The sequence below is a fragment of the Silene latifolia genome, chromosome 11, assembly GCF_048544455.1.
Source record: "Silene latifolia isolate original U9 population chromosome 11, ASM4854445v1, whole genome shotgun sequence".
NCBI lineage: Eukaryota > Viridiplantae > Streptophyta > Magnoliopsida > Caryophyllales > Caryophyllaceae > Silene > Silene latifolia.
This window is the reverse complement of record NC_133536.1, coordinates 122,090,269-122,109,898: the sequence shown is the minus strand read 5'-3', so window position 1 is coordinate 122,109,898 and position 19,630 is coordinate 122,090,269. Positions and strand designations below refer to the sequence as shown.

Below are 19,630 nucleotides of genomic sequence, written 5' to 3'. Positions count from 1 at the left end.
TTTAAGCAATCAGTTTAACACGTTAAGCCTTCAAACTGAAAACTTTAAGCATTGATTATGAAACGCTAAGCCTTCAAACTGAAAACTTTAAGGATCTGTTTCGGAACTTTAAGTAATGAGTTTAGCACTTTAAATTTGGGATTTTAAGCAATCAGTTTAACACATTAGTCGGTAATTTTATACTTGCTTCTGTTTTGTTAAAGGTGATGACTTACCAACAAAATTTCCCGAATCGAGGAGGAATTGTGTCGTCAAGTGGAAGATATATTTACACCGTATGTCGGTATGCAATTCGGGGACATGGAGGAGGCTATCACTTTTTATAAGGTTTACGCGCTTGGTATTGGGTTTGATGTGCGTAAGTACACAACAAAGAAGTGGCGTGATGGCACTATAAAATCGAAGCTTTTGGTGTGTAACCGTGAAGGTTTTACTAAGACAAATAAGGAGAGCATGTGTAAAGAGGTTGATGGAGAAAAGCAGGAAAGAAAAGCTAAGTTAAAGAGGGTGGGGTGCAAGGCTAGGGTGAGGTTATTTTTGAAGAACGGGCTCTTAGTAGTAGATAGGTTTGACGCGGAACATAATCATGAGCTTGTATCTGTGAGAGATAGAGAATTTTGAAGTTATCAAGAAATATTTCAAAGTATCATATGGGAATGATCATCGCAAATTCAAGGGTGAGTGAACAGACATTATTAAGTCGAGTTAATTATTTGAGTTTGGAGTTGTTATTTTTCTAGATAAAGGTTTAGAATTCCTAGTTAAAGTGTTGTAACATTTGAATTAAAGTTTGAAACTGTGGTGTTCAAATAACATGAAGTTACCATTGAAAAGAAGTTTCAGGATATATGAAAAAAATGTGGCTATTAATGGTATAAAATATGAAACTGGATATAAGAATTTGGTCTGCTGTCAAAGTGTTGAAACTAGTGAATTAAAGTTTCAGACAGAATGTTTGAAGTTTTCAATTTGGAATAGGGCATAACAGAGTAAAGAATTGATCAGTTGTAGTAACAGTTTGTTTGATTGTTTTTTTTTTTTTTTTTGTGGCAGCTGAATATAGGTCCAACAAGGACTTACAGAATGTGTAAGGAACTTGTTAAGGGGTTCGAGAATATTGGAGCTAGTTTGAACGACTTCAAGAATTTTAAGAGAGACATTAAGTGTTTTATTCATGAAAGAGACGGACAACTTTTTATTGATCGTTTCAAGAGCTTGGCAGAGACTCAACCAGGTTTCTACTTCGACTATGACGTTGACGGAGATGGCAGTCTACGGAGGGCAATTTGGGCAGATAATATTGCTAGGAGGAACTATGCTGCCTTTGGTGAAGCCGTTTCTTACGACCCGACTTACTCTACCAACAAGTACTCGATGGTTTTCACCCCATTCACTGGGGTTGACAACCACAAACGATCAGTTACCTTTTGTTGTGCAATTATTGCTAAGGAAAATCATGAATCATTCAAGTGGGTTTTTGAAAGGTTTCTCATTGCAATGGGGGGTAAGGAACCGGAATATATAATAACAGATCAGGACCCGGGAATTATTAAATCTTTCCCCCTTGTTTTTAAGACTGCAAGACATCGGTTTTGTATGTGGCATATTATGAATAAGGTGCCTATTAAGTATGGAAGTACAAGACACGATTACCAAGATTTCTTGAAGAAATTAAATTCTATTATATGGGACGAGGATCTTGATGCGGATGAGTTTGATGGTAAATGGTTGGAAATTATGGCCCAACACGATGTTGGTGACGTTGAGTGGTTTACTGAATGTTACTCTAAAAGGAGGCAGTGGGTGATGGCCCATTGTAAAGACTTGAAAATGGGTGCTATAATGAGGACTACTCAGAGGTCGGAGAGTGAGAATAGGTTTTTTAAGAGGTTTGAGCACAAATCTGGTACTTTGGTTGAGTTTCTGATGCGTTTTGAAAGTGCTATGGAGCAACAGAGGCACAATCAGAAGAGACTTGACAACGAAAACCGGCAATCAAACCCTAAGTTGTCGAGTAAGATGGCATTAGAGAGTGATGCGGCTAGGGTTTACACACACAACATGTTTGAGGAGTTTCAACATGAGCTGAAGTACTCCACTAATACATTTAGTTGCAAGGGTTTCATTGTATTGGATAACATAGAGGTGAGCACCGTGCAGGACTCGGGGAGGAATCGTAATTTTGAAGTTAAGTTCAACCCAGGTATGAAACTCGCTGTTTTTTTTATTTGTTTTTTCCTGAAAATTAGGTCTGAATGTCATTAAGTTTTGCTTTGTCTGTTACAACGTTTCATATAATCAAGTTAAAGTTACGAGATTCAGTAATGAATCATTACGTTTGCAAAGTTCCATGATGGCTGATTTAAAGTTTAAGGAAATTCTATTAAAGTTACCAACCGTCACAATAAAAGTTTTATTTCCAGTTTTTAATGGATGCCACAGGTACCTTGCAGGCGAGCTGTAGTTGCAGACTATTTGAGCGAAAGGGACTCCTATGTAGTCATGTAATTTGGATCTACTGTGGTAATGGTGTTAAAAAATTGCCGGAATGTGGAGTTGCTAGAAGGTGGACAAAGGATGCATATCGGGGAATTGAGTGCAGTTTTCATGGACCGGAATTTGTTGATGTGGATAGCATAGACACAAAACAACTTGAGATGACAAAATTGTGGTCGGAAGTTCACGAGACAATTGGAATTCTTGGTGGGAAGGAGAAGGAGGATATTCAGAACCTTACCAATTTAATAAGAGAGTTCAAGGAAAAGCTATGTCCGTCAAGTGAGGAATTGAGTAAAGAAGAAGAATTGGAAAAGCTACTTGGTTGTAAGGCAAGTAAGGAGATCACCATACTGCCACCTAAAATTTCGAAAAATAAGGGAAGTGGGAAAAGGATTGTATCTAGTAAGTCGAAAGCTATTGCAATTGCAAGTAAGCCGAAACGTATGTGCAAAAATTGCAAACAAATGGCACACCACGACAAGAGGAACTGCCCTAACCCGTTTGCAGAGCGTCCACCAGCATTGGTAGAGTCAAGTGAAGAAGAAGAAGAAGAAGAGGAAGAGGAGGAAGAAGAAGAAGAGGAGGATGAAGAATAGGTTGTGTCAGACGATTAGATGTTTTTTGTTTCAAATAGCAAGCTATTTCTTTGTATGTTTTGCATTTTTAAGTTTCTTTGTAAAAACAATTGGATGTTTTTTGGTGTTAAATTTTGACAAGAGACTACCAGAGATATGAAATAGAACTTTAGATGCTTGCTTATTAACGTTACAGTTGTTTTGGATCTTTTGGAAATTGTGAATTAAAGTTTCGTAATTAAAGTTTAAAAAATTAGGCTTAAAGTTTGAAACATGAGTTTTAAAGTTTCAAAATTGTAAGTTTGAAGTTTCAAGAATCGGTGTTAAAATTTCAGAAAAGAGTCTTAAAGTTTCAAAAAAGAGGAGTTATAATGTTCCAATAATGTAAGCTTAAGTTTCATGTTTCAAACTTAAAGTTTCAAGAAACGGTGTTAAAATTTCAGAAAAGAGTCTTAAAGTTTGAAACATGAGTTTTATGTTTCAAACTTAAAGTTTCAATTAGTTGGCTTAAAGTTTCACAAATGAGTGATAAAGTTCCAATAATGTAAGCTTAAGTTGCAATGAGTTTTAAATTTTTTTGTGCGACATAAACTTAAAGTTTTAAATTAGAGGCTTAAAGTTTCCAAAAAGATGCTCAAAGTTTCAAAAATAAAAGTTCCAGTTTGAAAATTAAAGTTTCGGAAATGAAAGCTTGGAGTTTTGCAAATAAGTCTTAAAGTGGTGAAAATAAAATTTCCAGATTCGAAATTAAAGTTTCGAAAATGAAAGGTTGGAGTTTTGAAAATTAGCCTTAAAGTTGAGAATGGGGCAGGTTAAAGTTTCAATAATTTGGCTAAAAGTTTCCAAAAAGACGCTTAAAGTTTCAATTATTTGGCTTAAAGTTTCAAATATGAGGTTTAATTTTTCAATAATAAAGGAGGGTTAAAGTTTCAGTAATTTGGCTTAAAGTTTCAAAAAACATGCTTAAAGTTTCGAAATTAAAGTTTCAGAAATTTGGCTTAAAGTTTCAAAAATGAGTCGTAAAGTTTTAAAAATAAAGGAGGCTTGAAGTTTCAATAATTTGGCTTAAAGTTTCAATAATTTGGCTTAAAGTTTCGAAAATGTAATCTCAGTTTTAAATATGAGGATTAATGTTTTAAAAATAAAGTTTCAAAAATGTGTCTTAAAGTTTCCAAATAGAGGCTTAAAGTTTCAAAAATAAAAGAGGTTCAAGTTTCAATAATTTGGCTAAAAGTTTCCAAAAAGACGCTTGAAGTTTCAATTATTTGGCTTAAAGTTTCAAATATGAGGATTAATGTTTCAATAATAAAAGAGGGTTAAAGTTTCAGTAATTTGGCTTAAAGTTTCAAAAAGCATGCTTAAAGTTTCAAAATTAAAGTTTCGAAAAGTTGGCTTAAAGTTTCAAAAATGAGTCGTAAAGTAACAAAAGTAAAAGAGGTTTGAAGTTTCAATAATTTGGGTTAAAGTTTCAATAATTTGGCTTAACGTTTCAAAATAAAAGTTTCCAAAAAGAGGCTTAAAGTTTACAAAATTAATGATTGCGGTGAGTGAGTTAGTTCCGGACTATATAAAAAGTGCGGAAGTTAGTGAATTACAGTTTCATTGTGGACGCTTAAAGTTAAAAATACAAAGTTTAATATTCAAAAAAAGGGGCGTTATGCCACGATCACATGCCTCAAAGATTCAAAATATTCAAAACCATCAAGTAACCAAGACTAATATTCAAAACCATAAAGTCACCAGTAATAATACATCATTCGTAACGTTTTACTTCTACTTATTGTTTAGGCAAAATCTTAGCGATTTTGCGCCTAGCGTATACAATTTTCCATAAGTCTTCTTTCCGAGCCACAAATGATTTCACGTTGTCCAAAACTTCCTTTCGTATTTTGTTCATATCAGCTAGGACAAGGGTTGCTTTTGCCGATTGTATGACCAAGTAACGCCGATTTACCTTCCTCACTAGGTCTTCGTGATCGAACGTTTCACCCTCGTAGAATAGCATATGCATCATGGTGAATATACCGGACTCTAGTAAATTTCGTTTTGAGGACCGCCATGGAAATTTAATCAGTCGGTGGGGAACGTTGCAACATCATGTGCTCTACCAACGGTTCTTGATTCCAAAAAGTCGCTCAATGCACCAGACTACAAGTCAAAGAATGAAACTGATTGTCAAGCACAATTATACGGGGCATAATTAAATTAATATCAAACTAAGTAGCATCAAATGTGAGAAATAATGAGGCCTAAAGTTTCGAAAATAGAGTGTCAAAAGTAATGATAAAAGTTGCAAAAATTAGCCTTAAAATTTCAAACTCAGTATGCTTTGATATTTTAGTGATTAAAGTTTCAAAATTATTGCTTAAAGTTTCAAAGAGGATGATTAAAGTTTCAAAAGTATTGCGAAATTAGGAAATTCAGACTTACAATTATACGAGACACTCTGAATATCTCAGAGGTGTCACTGTCAATATGAAACTGATGATCAAGCACATCCACTGTCTCTGAGATGAAGTTGATACAAATGCAAGCAAAATAATCATCAACATTAACCGGTATGAAAAGGTAGTCTGCATTCAAGTTGAACGTCCTCCCACAGCTCTTTATGAACAGGTCCCAAACATGGAAAAGTGTATCATAGTGGGTATCATAAGGTGTGCCCTGATCTTGACAATCTAACAGTCTCATTAACACATCCTACAAAAGAAGTTTATGATGAAGCCATATTATCTCCAACATTGTACTTTTGTTTCAAGGGTAGATATTAGATGCATACCGTATGGCGTAATCCGAAGAAAGCCATCCTTGCGACCTTATTTTCCTCTGACTCTATCCGATTTAACAACTTGGACCAGCATTCAATCACTCTTGTGGACATTTTTGATTCCGGTAGCATTGACATTATATCATCCCTACAAAGCATGGCGTTGGTTCCGTAATCCGCAAGGTGTTCCTGTAAGGCGAATATATCGGTTACCTATGACCCTTATGAATTCAAGAAAATCATTTTGAGTAGACATAGAACATGAACGTACCTAGGGTCCATTGTGTGGTCGTCAAGGAAGCAGTAGTCCGCAACGTTCTTCCTTAAATTGGGCACATCCTTGAGTATTAATTGGTTGCTCCTTAGAGTCTTGGAAATCACAAGCAATCCTAAATCGGCAACATCGTAGTCAAGGGAGCAACCAAGACCATCTCCCTTCCCACGAGGACGGCTCCTAATAGCAGATAGTTGTGCACTAGAAGATGAAGGAGCAACGGAGGAGTTAACTGCAGGGGTATTTGAATCAGATCTACTAAACCGGGAGCGTTTAGCGGTTTCATTCACAACATGAGAATAAGAATTTCTTTTCGGGGGGTTTGGTTGAGGAGGTGTTTTGAAGGAATCCTCCCGTGTCCCACTTGAACACGCAAGAGCTTTGTACTCTTTAAAGGACTTCACCGCGTCTAACACTTTTTGTCTTGAGAGGTTAATGTCACTTAGAACTAGTGTCGCGGCAATTTCAGCTCTGCACAAATTCATAGCATCCATGGTGCCTAACCCGCAATCAAATGCAACCCCAGTATACAGAAGCATGTGAATCATTGTATATGTACCGCAATCGTTAGCTGAGTAGCCTAAACCTTGCCATCTGAAGTTAACATTCACGAACTTAAACTCGCTAACCTTAGAACCTTTGCTTAACCCTTTGGAAAGCATGTACTTGCCCATTTCATTAACCCGTAAGTGATTCCAATATGGTTCAAATCGAGACGATTGAATTGACATTCAACATATGAAAAGTTAATTGGATATCATCACCGTGAAATAAAGTTTGAATACTGAGCTTCTAATCTCGATTTTAAATATGAGGATTAATGTTTTAAAAATAAAGTTTCAAAAATGTGTCTTAAAGTTTCCAAATAGAGGCTTAAAGTTTCAAAAATAAAAGAGGTTCAAGTTTCAATAATTTGGCTAAAAGTTTCCAAAAAGACGCTTGAAGTTTCAATTATTTGGCTTAAAGTTTCAAATATGAGGATTAATGTTTCAATAATAAAAGAGGGTTAAAGTTTCAGTAATTTGGCTTAAAGTTTCAAAAAGCATGCTTAAAGTTTCAAAGAACAAAAGTAAAAGAGGTTTGAAGTTTCAATAATTTGGGTTAAAGTTTCAATAATTTGGCTTAACGTTTCAAAATAAAAGTTTCCAAAAAGAGGCTTAAAGTTTACAAAATTAATGATTGCGGTGAGTGAGTTAGTTCCGGACTATATAAAGTGCGGAAGTTAGTGAATTACGATTTCATTGTGGACGCTTAAAGTTAAAAATACAAAGTTTAATATTCAAAAAAGTTTGAGAAAAATAAAGTTTCACAAACAGTGAACTAACACATTAGTTAAGGGTAGTTTACTCACACAGATGCGTGCAACGCCTGCATAAGGCAGAATGTCAAAATCCTCGCCATATGAACGATTGTCAAGGTATTCAACCTGCTCCGCTGGGAAATTTATACATACGCAACAATAATGGTCACCAGCTAAAACAGGAATAAAGACCTGGAATCAAAAAAATAGAGGCAGTCAAAACCTATTCAATCAAGGCCTCGAAACAGTTAAATGAGCTAAAACGACATGAAAGATGCTATAAGGTTACACATACCAAATCAGAGTCAATATGAAAGGGAGTTGGACAATCTTTCTCCCACATGTCCCACGCATTGAAAATCTCTTCACTAAGGTCCAACACTTCCCCTTTTTTTTGGGCATACCAAATTTTGACCGCAGGATCCTGACCAAGCATAGGGTATAAGTCACAGTTTCAATAATTTGATAAAAAATAAATGGCTGAAAAACTCACGGCACATACATTGTGACTAAGACCAAACCAACAACGGGAAGTTGGGACTGGTGCAGTGTTCTGATTTCTGATGTAGTTGAGTAGTATAGACCAACAATCGATGACACTGTTGAGGATCTGAATCCCAGGTTCTAACGACACAATGTCATCCCGTGGAATGCTGTATACGTCGGTGAATGATACAATTGATTCCCTAATTCAGAAATGCAATAAGGATGTTCAAATGTTAAATGCATTATCTATAATGGATGAAGTAAATTTCCAATTAATATAATTTCAACTAATTTCTAGATTTCCTAGTTTACTTACGTTTTGCTATAGCTGTTTGCTTTATTAAAGATGTAATCCATTACATCCTTCCGCCAGCTAAAAACGGATGTGAACAGTCTCTTGTGGCAGCTCAAGAAATTAGAGACAATTAATCGCTCGGATCGGGTGCCCCACATCAAAATAGCACCCGAGGTTCTCGGGGCAACAAATGACCATGCACGACAGATGGGTTTTTGAATGAAATAAAAAGGGATGGTGTACACCCTCAATATGTGGAACGTAAGTTGAACGAGGTTCTTTATTTATCTCGTCAGACGCTTCCAAAGTACCCCCTCCGAACATCGCCTCAAACTCAATCTCTGACTCTCGCACCTCTTGTAAAACGACATTAATTTCAGCAGTAGAATAAACCTGAGCGGACCCAATCATTTGGGTAATAGACCCTTCCGGTGCCTTTGCTGCAACATCATCAGCTTCCACATGATCTACTTCCATAACAGCCTCTCCCCCCCGCAGCTCACATACACTCTGATTATTTACAGCGGGTGTAGAAATAGCTATATCGTCCAAATATTGAGTGGAGCAGTCTACATGTACCTCGTCAGCAGATCCATGAACCTCCAAGCCATCACTTTCTTTGTTATCTGTATCACCCGCTAGATCACGTAAAACGCCAGTAATTTGCTGCAAACTAGAATGTAGGTCATCCTCAGGACGAATTGGGGTACTCGTCGAAGCTTCATGAAAAACAGGTGCTTTATCCACAGAATCTTTCATTCGCTGGGTTATATTAGTTACTTCAGCCACATATCGATGAAGCACATCAGATTCAAAGAATGCTTGTGTAGACTGTGAAGGAACGTAATCAGTTGGGTCAATATGCGGAGTTGTTAGACGTTCGATCTTTGATGTTGCATCTGAGTACCACGCATGGAAGACAATTGCGTTCCGCTGCATCTTTAAGTAGAGCTCATGCAGAACCTAAATTAAAAAAAAAAAACATCCCACTATCAGTAAAACTTTAACTATCTTTTCTGCAACTATATTTCATTGTCAATCAAACTTTAATTATGTTTCATGAAACTTTATTTCACAACCAACATAACTTTAACTACCCTATATTAGAAAAAGGCATCCCACACAAGAAACTTTAACTATCTTTTATGAAACTTTATTTCACTGTCACTAAAACTTTAACTATGTTTTATGAAACTTTATTTTACAGAGGATAGGCATCCCACTGTCAGTAAACTTTAACTACCCTATATTAGAAAAAAAGCATCCCACTGTCAGTAAACTTTAACTATCTTTTATGAAACTTTATTTCACTGCCACTAAAACTTTAGCTATCTTTTATGAAACTTTATTTCACTGTCACTAAAACTTTAACTATGTTTTATGAAACTTTATTTTACAACAAGCATAACTTTAACTATCTTTTAGAAACTGAGTTTTGAAGTTACACAATATAAGCATAGAGTTACAATCTACACAATTACAACTAAAAATAATATGATTTAGCCAGTTGAAATTGAAATAGTTAGTCAGAATGATAAATAGAAAAGCTCGACTTACATCCACAGCTCTAGCTTGCAACTCCTGGTCGTCCTCAACACCTGGAGGTAGTTCTATCTGAATGAATTTCGTCTTAGGGGTTGAGTGTGATGTAGAAGCCAGTAGTAACTGAGGAGTTCTATTAGCAGTGATAGCATTTGGCTTATAAGAAGGTTGAATGCAGCGGGGATAACACACTTCCGAGAATATATGTTTACCCAAAGATCCACTAACAAGCTCTCCCTTTATCCTATCGGCAATACCCTTGTCATCCCAATGTTTTATAAGTGGGAGATCATGACTTGAGACTTTACCGCGAAAGTCAAATCTCTGGAAATATGTAATCATCAGGAAAGGAATACAGCCTCTCAAGCAAGTCCGCGATTTCCTAGATTCGAGACCAGCAGCGACCATCTGATCAAGCACATATGTACACCAGTCATATTGACTGATAAGACTTACGTCTTCAATAGCTGATAGAAGCTTCATATCGACCCCGTTTGACGTGGGTGCTAAGAATATTGCCATACTAAACAGTACAAATAACCGACAAAATTGGTCGCCCCCTTCTTTGTCTTCCTCAATGTCTTTTAATACCTTTCCTAGGGGAATTGGATCAGATGACTTTGACACGTTGTACTTCTTTCTCCACCGATCCTTCAGTTCCTTAATCACATCCTCGGCTGCCTCCTTCTTACGACCAGTAGGTACTAGTTCGAGTTCCTTAGGACCGCGTGGTAGCAGGAAGCAATCATGAACATCATGCTTACTCAACATGAACTCTTTCAGTTCGGAAGCCCTGAACACATACGTCCCATCATTAAAAGCTTCATAAAACAGGTCTACATGTTCAAGAGGGTACTTTACAAGCCTCAACTCAAGCAGTCCACCAAACCCGATACGCTTCACTGCTGCTCGCTGCTTATCATTCAACTCATTTATCAATTTCGAAAGTCTCTTACATCGACACTTTACCACAGTCGAGGGCGTGGATTTAGCAACGGCAGTCTTATCTCCACCATCCGTCTCATCTTCAACTGCTATCACCGTCTGAACTTCACCGACGATCTTATCTTCACCATCCGTCTTCTCTTCAACTGCTATCACCGTCTGAACTTCACCGACGATCTTATCTCTACCATCAGCCTTATCTTCACCAAACCATCCGATCTTCAAACGCCGGATATACAATATAAAACTGAAATTGCATAATATGGCTTAATTGAACTTAAACAATGCAATCACATCTATTATGAATGATTAACTGAATTTATGAAATGGCTAAGCAGGTAGAAAAAAAGCACAATCCTTTACCAAAACAAATTAGCTAAAAGCAGATATGTACACGGATTATCACTTTACAGAGCATGACATGAACACATCACCTTAGGATTGCTTAGTTTGCAGCAAATTAACATATACATTCAAACTACTCAAAATCTAGGACACCCCATGAACTAAAAGATGAATCAATCAAAACCCATTACATCATAAATCATAAAAAAGCACAATTTATGCAATTTAATCATAACAAAAGATAAAATATTGAATGGACTTACATAAATTCAGTGAATGACATAAAGATGGGAAATCACAAACCCCAATTTAGATGAAGTTGTTGTTGTCTTTGATTTGAGTGATAATTGGGGTTTATTAAACAATACAATCAGATCTAATATGGTGTTTTATGCCAGAAACCTAATTGATTGATCAATTGAAGTTCCTAAATTTGAAACAGTTACGAAAATATAACATCGAAGTTTCATAATCAATAAATTAAAGTTTTCCAATTGAAGTTACGATTGGATTAACATACTAGGACTTAATCTACTTAACAAAATAATATAACTGTTCATCTTATTAAACTAGGTAACCAAAAAAACAAAAAGGAAAACAAGAAAACAAATCAGAGTCGAAAAATAACATGCACATTGATCAACAAGGAAGACGAAAAATAACACGCACATTGATCAACAAGGAAGACGAAAAACATTAACAACAACAACTTCAGTTTTGAATTAATGGGTTTGCCGAATAATAATAATAATAATAATAATAATAATCATAATAATAATAATAATAATAATAAGAAGAAAAAGAAGAAGAAGAAAGTATGGAGATTTTATACAATAAGGATAAGAAGAAGAAGAAGAAGAAGAAAGTGGGAGATTTTATACCTGAATTGCAGAAAAATGGCGAACTCAAAATTGCAGAATAATGGTGACAAAAGTGACGACTTCAACCTTGCTGAAAAATGGCGCCTTCAAGTTTACAGGGAAAATGAAAGGTCTGTGTAAGTAAGAGAGAAGAGAAGAAAAATAAGAAAAAGGTATTCTGAATTTTGTTTTAGAAAATTGTGAAGTGGGTAAACGTGGGGAAATGAAATTGCATGATTAATGTCATGCATGGGGAATTGGATGTGTGTGTTTTCTGGTTAAATCTCAACCATCCAATTTTTATGATCCAAGGGCTTAAGATTGGACTTAGGGACTTATCTAATAGAAGGGGACTTAGATGAACCCATTTCTATATATATATATATATATATATATATATATATATATATATATATATATATATATATATATATATATATATATATATATATATATATATATATATATATATATATAAAGTGGAGTAAAACTACAAGAACTAGATTTCTGGACAAATAAGGCTCGAAAACAGAATTTGAATTGGTTGGAATTAGACTCAACAAATGGACTGATTTGGACTCAAAACAAAGACTAACTAAATGGTTTAAGGATTAAGAAGATAAAAGACTCAAGTGTGCACGATTTAAGACTCAACTAATCTTATTTGGGACATGACAAACAACACAATTGAAACGATTAGCTTGAATGACGACAATGGAAAATAGGTTTGTAACTTAAATGCTTATGGAGTAAACATTCAAATAAAAATCTCCTCAAGGACTCAAAGCAAAGAAAACAGAAAGTTTGGGACTTTTTTGACACGAAAACAAGAACAAGTAACCGGGATATGACTTAAACTAGATCACGAAGCAGGTTTAAGCCTTGGAATTAAGCTCAAGATCACGAAGCAAGAGTTAATTCCGCCTCAAACACTAAGTAATGAGGGGTTTTCTGCACTAAGCAAGAAGAAAATTGATTGAAAACTTCAGTTTCAAACTCATATTTTAATTCACTCAAATATGAAGTTCTCATGTGCCTAGCTTGGTTTATATAGACCAAGGCTTACAATCTTGACCCTTGATTACAAGTTACATCTAAGGGCTACAAAATGAGTAGCTAAAGGACATACAAATGGCAGCCAAGGTACTTACACAATGCTGAAACAGAAAATGACATAAAGTAAAGAAAAGCTAAAGTAAACTAATAGTCCAATCTTCCTTGTTTGTTAGTTCAATTTCTTATTTATGATTATATGGACTGATTGGAGGCCTTAGAGAACCGTGTAAGGCTCTTTTGCAGCTCTAAAAAGTCTCTTGAGCTTTGTTGGATCAAAAGAGGAAAGATTGATAGCGACATTTTGCTCATTGTTCAAAACCGGGTCCCCTTATACCTTTGCTTTAGTTCTTCAAATAATTTCTGAATGGTTACCCTTGGAGATAAAAGACCCTACACAAAAACATCCTAAAATCACCAAAGATGTCAAATAGGGCGGTTGGAGGCATGACGTTTTAGACGGAATTGAAGTTGGACCTCGATTGTTGGTGACGGTTCAAAACCGGGTTTGGAGAGCATCTTAGAAACTCAGACGCATTTTGGAAGAGGCATATCTCTTAGCTCAGGACGAATATCAGCGCTCATGATAGCTCATTTGAAAGCTAAGGGAGCTAACTTTAACCTCCAAAAAGAATCAACCTTAGACGTTGAGCAAATCTCGAGTTATTGAACTTTTAGTGCACGTAGGTCATGGGCTGTCCAGAAATGCGCAGTCTGTTTGCATCAGTCATATCTCAAGCTATAGACCTAATATGGAGGTGATTCAAAATCCATCGTTTTTCTAAGATCCCAAGCTTTCTAATGACATAAGAATCATTGTATTTTCATGAGTAAAACTTGAGATATAGAGCTTTGAAGTTAGGCTTGATGTAATGACACTTCAAAAAGCGATAAAATGCATTCAATTGTGAACCATTCCTTGGACTGTTTCTTTTGGCTTAAAAATGAATCACAATGCAACAAATTTTGTTGCAAACTCCCTTTCTTCAAAAGAATTTGCCCTCAAATTCTCGACATTGTCATCTTCAACCTCTTCACAATAAGACCACACACACCTCAAGAGATGGATTATCATGACTTCCTCCCGGATCATAGACCAAAATTGTGTATGGCAAGAGAGGTGTTGTTACTCTCTTGTCACCAAAGTTCTTGGACAAATCAGGCTCTAAGGACATTTGAGGTTGCTCCTTACTCGGTTGGCATGCTCCCAAGATGTAGCTTTTGAAGCAAGAACCATGGCTGATGTAGGAGGTCGGATTTGGTACACTCGAGTATGGAACAACCCAAGACTCTCCTCTTGCTTTACCCTTGCTTGAATCCGAACAAGTTCCACCATTGAACATGACCATGGACTGTCCAAACTCCATGGTTTGAAGGCTAAGTATTCCTTGGTTAACAATCACTTCTCTAGGCCCCGAATCAGTAGCTTGGTCATTGATGGCTCCATGGGTAAGGGTATGGCTACTCTCTTCCTCACTAGTAGGCTCATGTAATGAGTAGAAGGGGATTTTTGTTTCCAGACATGGGTTCTCAAAGATAGCACTACATGAGCTATTCATTTTAGCATAAGTGCTCATGACCTTTGGCTCAAGGGACTTAGACTTAGGACAAGCAATGTTTAAGCATGGCATGGCAATTCCTTGGTCTAAACTCTCCTCTATCCCAACTGTTTTGGTTACCCCTAAACATTCCCTTTTAGCTAAAACCTCATGGTTTTCAGGCCTTGCTAAGCTCTTCTCCACACACAAAGACAACTCAAGCAATTCACCATATGAATGCATCATTTCTAATTTAATCTTCCTAGCAATTTCAGATTTCAAGCCATTGTAAAATCTGATTCCCTTTAGAAAAGAACTTACTTCATTGTCACACACAAAGTGTAATTCCTCAAATAATCTAGCATACTCATGAACACTCAAGGAATTTTGTTTAAGGGTCTTAAGTTCAGCCAACAAATTATCCATGGTAGAAGAAGGTAGAAACTTTAATCTCATGTTCCTTTCAAGTTTAAACCAAGAACATATTCTACCCTTCCCTTCCATCCTCCTTGAAAATGTAAGAGTATTATACCACAACAAAGCAACACCCTTTAAAGAAGACACAACCAGTTTACACTTCTCTTTATCAGAAAAAACACTTGTTCTCGAAATAGCATTCGACATCAAACAACCAAGACACAAATGCTCTACTGTTTTCACCATTAAAGGAAGGAAGTAATGGTGTGTTACCTTTGCTTCTAAGGGTAGGAGAGGAATTAGAACACTCATAGGGCAGGAGGTGTTCTCCTTGATACAAATCGGGAGGTTTTGGTTCCCTTGGAACCCCATGGGTGCTTGTTGCACTCCTTGTATGCACATCACCTTCATACCCTTTTGTTAGAGCTTGCAACTTCACCATAGCTGCTTCTAATGACTTGGAAATGGAACCAAGATCACAAGGCTTCATCTTTGAGCATGGAACATAGGGTACAACACCAATAGCTACTGATTTTCCCATGAAAAAACAGAATCACAACAACTTAAGTAAAACTGATTTTTCTAGAAACAAACCAAAGCTTTGAAAACCTCTCTTCACTCATTGGGTTGTTTTTGTAGTTTTAGATGTAGTTAGGAAAGATGAACACTCAACCAAAGCTCTGATAACCAATTTGGAATAAAACTACTAGGGACTCGATTTTGGACAAATAAGGCTCGAAAACAGAATTTGAATTGCTTGGAATTAGACTCAACAAATGGACTGATTTGGACTCAAAACAAAGACTAACTAAATGGTTTAAGGATTAAGAAGATAAAAGACTCAAGTGTGCACGATTTAAGACTCAACTAATCTGATTTGGGACATGACAAACAACACAATTGAAACGATTAGCTTGAATGACGACAATGGAAAATAGTTTTGTAACTTAAATGCTTATGGAGTAAACATTCAAATAACAATCTCCTCAAGGACTCAAAGCAAAGAAAACAGAAAGTTTGGGACTGTTTTGACACGAAAACAAGAACAAGTAACCGGGATATGACTTAAACTAGATCACGAAGCAGGTTTAAGCCTTGGAATTAAGCTCAAGATCACGAAGCAAGAGTTAATTCCGCCTCAAACACTAAGTAATGAGGGGTTTTCTGCACTAAGCAAGAAGAAAATTGATTGAAAACTTCAGTTTCAAACTCATATTTTAATTCACTCAAATCTGAAGTTCTCATGTGCCTAGCTTGGTTTATATAGACCAAGGCTTACAATCTTGACCCTTGATTACAAGTTACATCTAAGGGCTACAAAATGAGCAGCTAAAGGACATAAAAATGGCAGCCAAGGTACTTACACAATGCTGAAACAGAAAATGACATAAAGTAAAGAAAAGCTAAAGTAAACTAATAGTCCAATCTTCCTTGTTTGTTAGCTCAATTTCTTATTTATGATTATATGGACTGATTGGAGGCCTTGGAGAACCGTGTAAGGCTCTTTTTGAGCTTTAAAAAGTCTCTTGAGCTTTGTTGGATCAAAAGAGGAAAGATTGATAGCGACATTTTGCTCATTGTTCAAAACCGGGTCCCCTTATACCTTTGCTTTAGTTCTTCAAATAATTTCTGAATGGTAACCCTTGGAGATAAAAGATCCTACACAAAAACATCCTAAACTCACCAAAGATGTCAAATAGGGCGGTTGGAGGCATGACTTTTTAGACGGAATTGAAGTTGGACCTCGATTGTTGGTGACGGTTCAAAACCGGGTTTGGAGAGCATCTTAGAAATTCAGATGCATTTTGGAAGAGGCATATCTCTTAGCTCAGGACGAATATCAGCGCCCATGATAGCTCATTTGAAAGCTAAGGGAGCTAACTTTAACCTCCAAAAAGAATCAACCTTAGACGTTGAGTAAATCTCGAGTTATTGAACTTTTAGTGCACGTAGGTCATGGGCTGTCCAGAAATGCGCAGTCTGTTTGCATCAGCCATATCTCAAGCTATAGACCTAATATGGAGGTGATTCAAAATCCATCGTTTTTCTAAGATCCCAAGCTTTCTACTGACATAAGAATCATTGTATTTTCATGAGTAAAACTTGAGATATAGAGCTTGGAAGTTAGGCTTGATGTAATGACACTTCAAAAAGCGATGAAATGCATTCAATTGCGAACCGTTCCTTGGACTGTTTCTTTTGGCTTAAAAATGAATCACAATGCAACAAATTTTGTTGCATAAAGAGAGAGAGAGAGAGAGAGAGAGAGAGAGAGAGAGAGAGAGAGAGAGAGAGAGAGAGAGAGAGAGTTGGGATCTTGTGAGTTTGGTTTCTTATGGTGAGTTGTGAGTTTGTGCTTTGAAATCTCAGTCACTAGATTATATTAGAGATGAATGGCCAAGATCAAATCTTACCTATCATATAAAATCATTGTCATTTACTTATTTTCTGTTTTTTCTAGTGTTACTTTTTTTTTAAAATTTTTTTTATCTCCTTTTTTACCTCGTGTTATTATGCTGTTATTGTGCTTTTTTTTTACGACTTTGATTTTTTTTTTCTCTTATGTTTTTCTCTAATTTTCTCATTATGTTACCTTTTTTTCTTTTTTTTTTGCACCAGATTTTTTTTACGTCAATTTTTTTTTTCTCTTTTTTTTTTACCTCGTGTTATTATGCTGTTATTGTGCTTATTTTTACTTTGATTTTTTTTACGACTTTGATTTTTTTTACCACGTGTTATTGTGCTGTTATTGTTATTCTGGTGTTATTGTGATGTTATTCCGGTGTCACTTTGATTTTTTTTACTACTTTTGATTTTTTTTACTTTTTTCTACCACATGTTATTGTCTTTGATATTCAGTGTTATTGTTATTAATTGTTATTGTGATGTTATTCCGGTGTCACTTTGATTTTTTTAACTACTTTGATTTTTTTACTCTTTTTTTACCATGTGTTATTGCGCTGTTATTCTGCTGTTAATCTGATGTTATTGTTATTTTGGTGTTATTGTGATGTTATTCCGGTGTCACTTAGATTTTTTTACTACTTTGATGTTTTTTCCTCACATGTTATTTTGCTGTTATTGGTGTTATTGTGATGTTATTCCGGTGTCACTTTGATTTTTTTTACTACTTTGAATTTTTTTACTCTTTTTTTTTACCACGTGTTATTGTGTTGTTATTCTGGTGTTATTGTTATTCTGGTGTTATTGTGATGTTATTCCGGTGTCCCTTTGATTTTTTTACTACTTTTATTTTTTTTACTTTTATTTTTCTCGTGTTATTGTGCTGTTATTGTAGTGTTATTGTGGTGTTATTCCGGTGACCCTGTGATTGTTTGTTTGAACATACCTTGCAACATTGTTTTCCATGTGAGAAATGTCTGTTTGCTGACAGATCTATTTGTTTGGATGATGTTTCATCTAAGCTAATAGAAGAAATGCAAGCATTTACAGATCCCCGTAATCAAGCTGATCATACATTCGATTCACGTTTCTTAGTGTTGCTATCCTGTCAGCTCTTGAGTTGCTTGCTACTCATATGGTAATCCATTTTTTTAATTCATTTACTTAAATATTGTCTCTGTTTAAACCGGAATCGACAGTTTGTGGCCGGACAAATGAAATACTGTCCAAGAATATAAAGATGATCACCCACGAGAAAATGTCAGATCAGAGAAAGGAAGAGAGAAACAATAAGAGCAAGTCCAAGTGTATCTAAATAACAGAAACAAAAAGCCAGTTTCCGTAGACCTGTACGTCTTCATCACGATCGTCCGAATTGAAAAGTTGGTATTGTGATATTCTAAAAAAGAATCAAATAGTTATTGCAAAAGCATGAATGGATAGATTATCATTCAGATTTCAGGTATCAGACACTCCCAACAATAGCTCCATCATAATTAAAAAGTCATATGACTCGATTTACTGACAAGTATTAAAAATGATACAAATCAGGGTCGTGAGCTCGAAAAACAGGCAAGAGTAGTCAAACTAATTTTGCCAAAAAGATACATAAGAGAACAGAAAACTCAGGCCAGCACAAAGATTATATTACCAAATTGAAAAGCCACTCTGAAATATCTACTAAGCCAATTTGAAATATCTATTTTAGTATTTTCATAAGCACACAAGATAAATCTTTGCGAGCCCTCTGACATCACCCAAACTACTGTAGTGGATCTAGCACAGATGTAATAAGAAAAGACAGGGGCATAAGAAACCATACATAGACCAATTCGGACGATCAAGAAGTGTCTTTACAGAACTATCAACACAAATAAATCAGGAATCTGGGAATGATATAACATATGTAGCTCGCTGTCAAATAAAAGGTTTATACTAAACTGTGAAACTCCAACCGACTACAGACATAACCAATGAGAGCAACAGAGATACACAATAGTAAACCAAAAATGAACCCTATAAAGATGATCACCCTATATTTTTCACACCCAACACTTTGAATGCTTCGGCGACGACGACATCAACACAGTCCGACGGACTCGACGAATCACCTCCGATCTGACCCACCGATCCACCATCCTCAAATCCGTCCAACGACCGACTTCAACTCATGAGCAGTTGATTATTAGAAATATCGGTATATTTCATCAAGAAAATTCGGATTATCACGAAATTATGAAATATGAAATTACGAGTCATAAACGAAATGCATAAACAAAAGAATAGAGATTATAATTAACCTCCGGTCCTAGCAATTTGGCCTAAGAACAA

General features: G+C 35.9%; 1 protein-coding gene across 1 annotated transcript; it reads left to right on the top strand.

Moving 5' to 3' along the window:
- Positions 1-300: 300 nt before the first annotated feature.
- On the top strand, positions 301-3,622 carry LOC141613912 (protein FAR1-RELATED SEQUENCE 5-like). Its single transcript, XM_074432654.1, has 4 exons — positions 301-600; positions 1,054-2,203; positions 2,443-2,928; positions 3,567-3,622. The coding sequence occupies exons 1-4, from the start codon at positions 301-303 to the stop codon at positions 3,620-3,622; spliced, it is 1,992 nt and encodes a 663-aa protein (XP_074288755.1).
- The last annotated feature ends 16,008 nt before the right edge of the window (positions 3,623-19,630 follow it).

Coding starts and splice junctions, on each gene's coding strand:
- LOC141613912 (XM_074432654.1), top strand. CDS start 301: ATGGAGGAGGCTATCACTTTTTATAAGGTTTACGCGCTTGGTATTGGG. Junction 601..1,053: donor ATAATCATGAGCTTGTATCT/GTGAGAGATAGA, acceptor TTTTTGTGGCAG/CTGAATATAGGTCCAACAAG. Junction 2,929..3,566: donor GAAAGCTATTGCAATTGCAA/GTAAGCCGAAAC, acceptor TCAAACTTAAAG/TTTCAATTAGTTGGCTTAAA.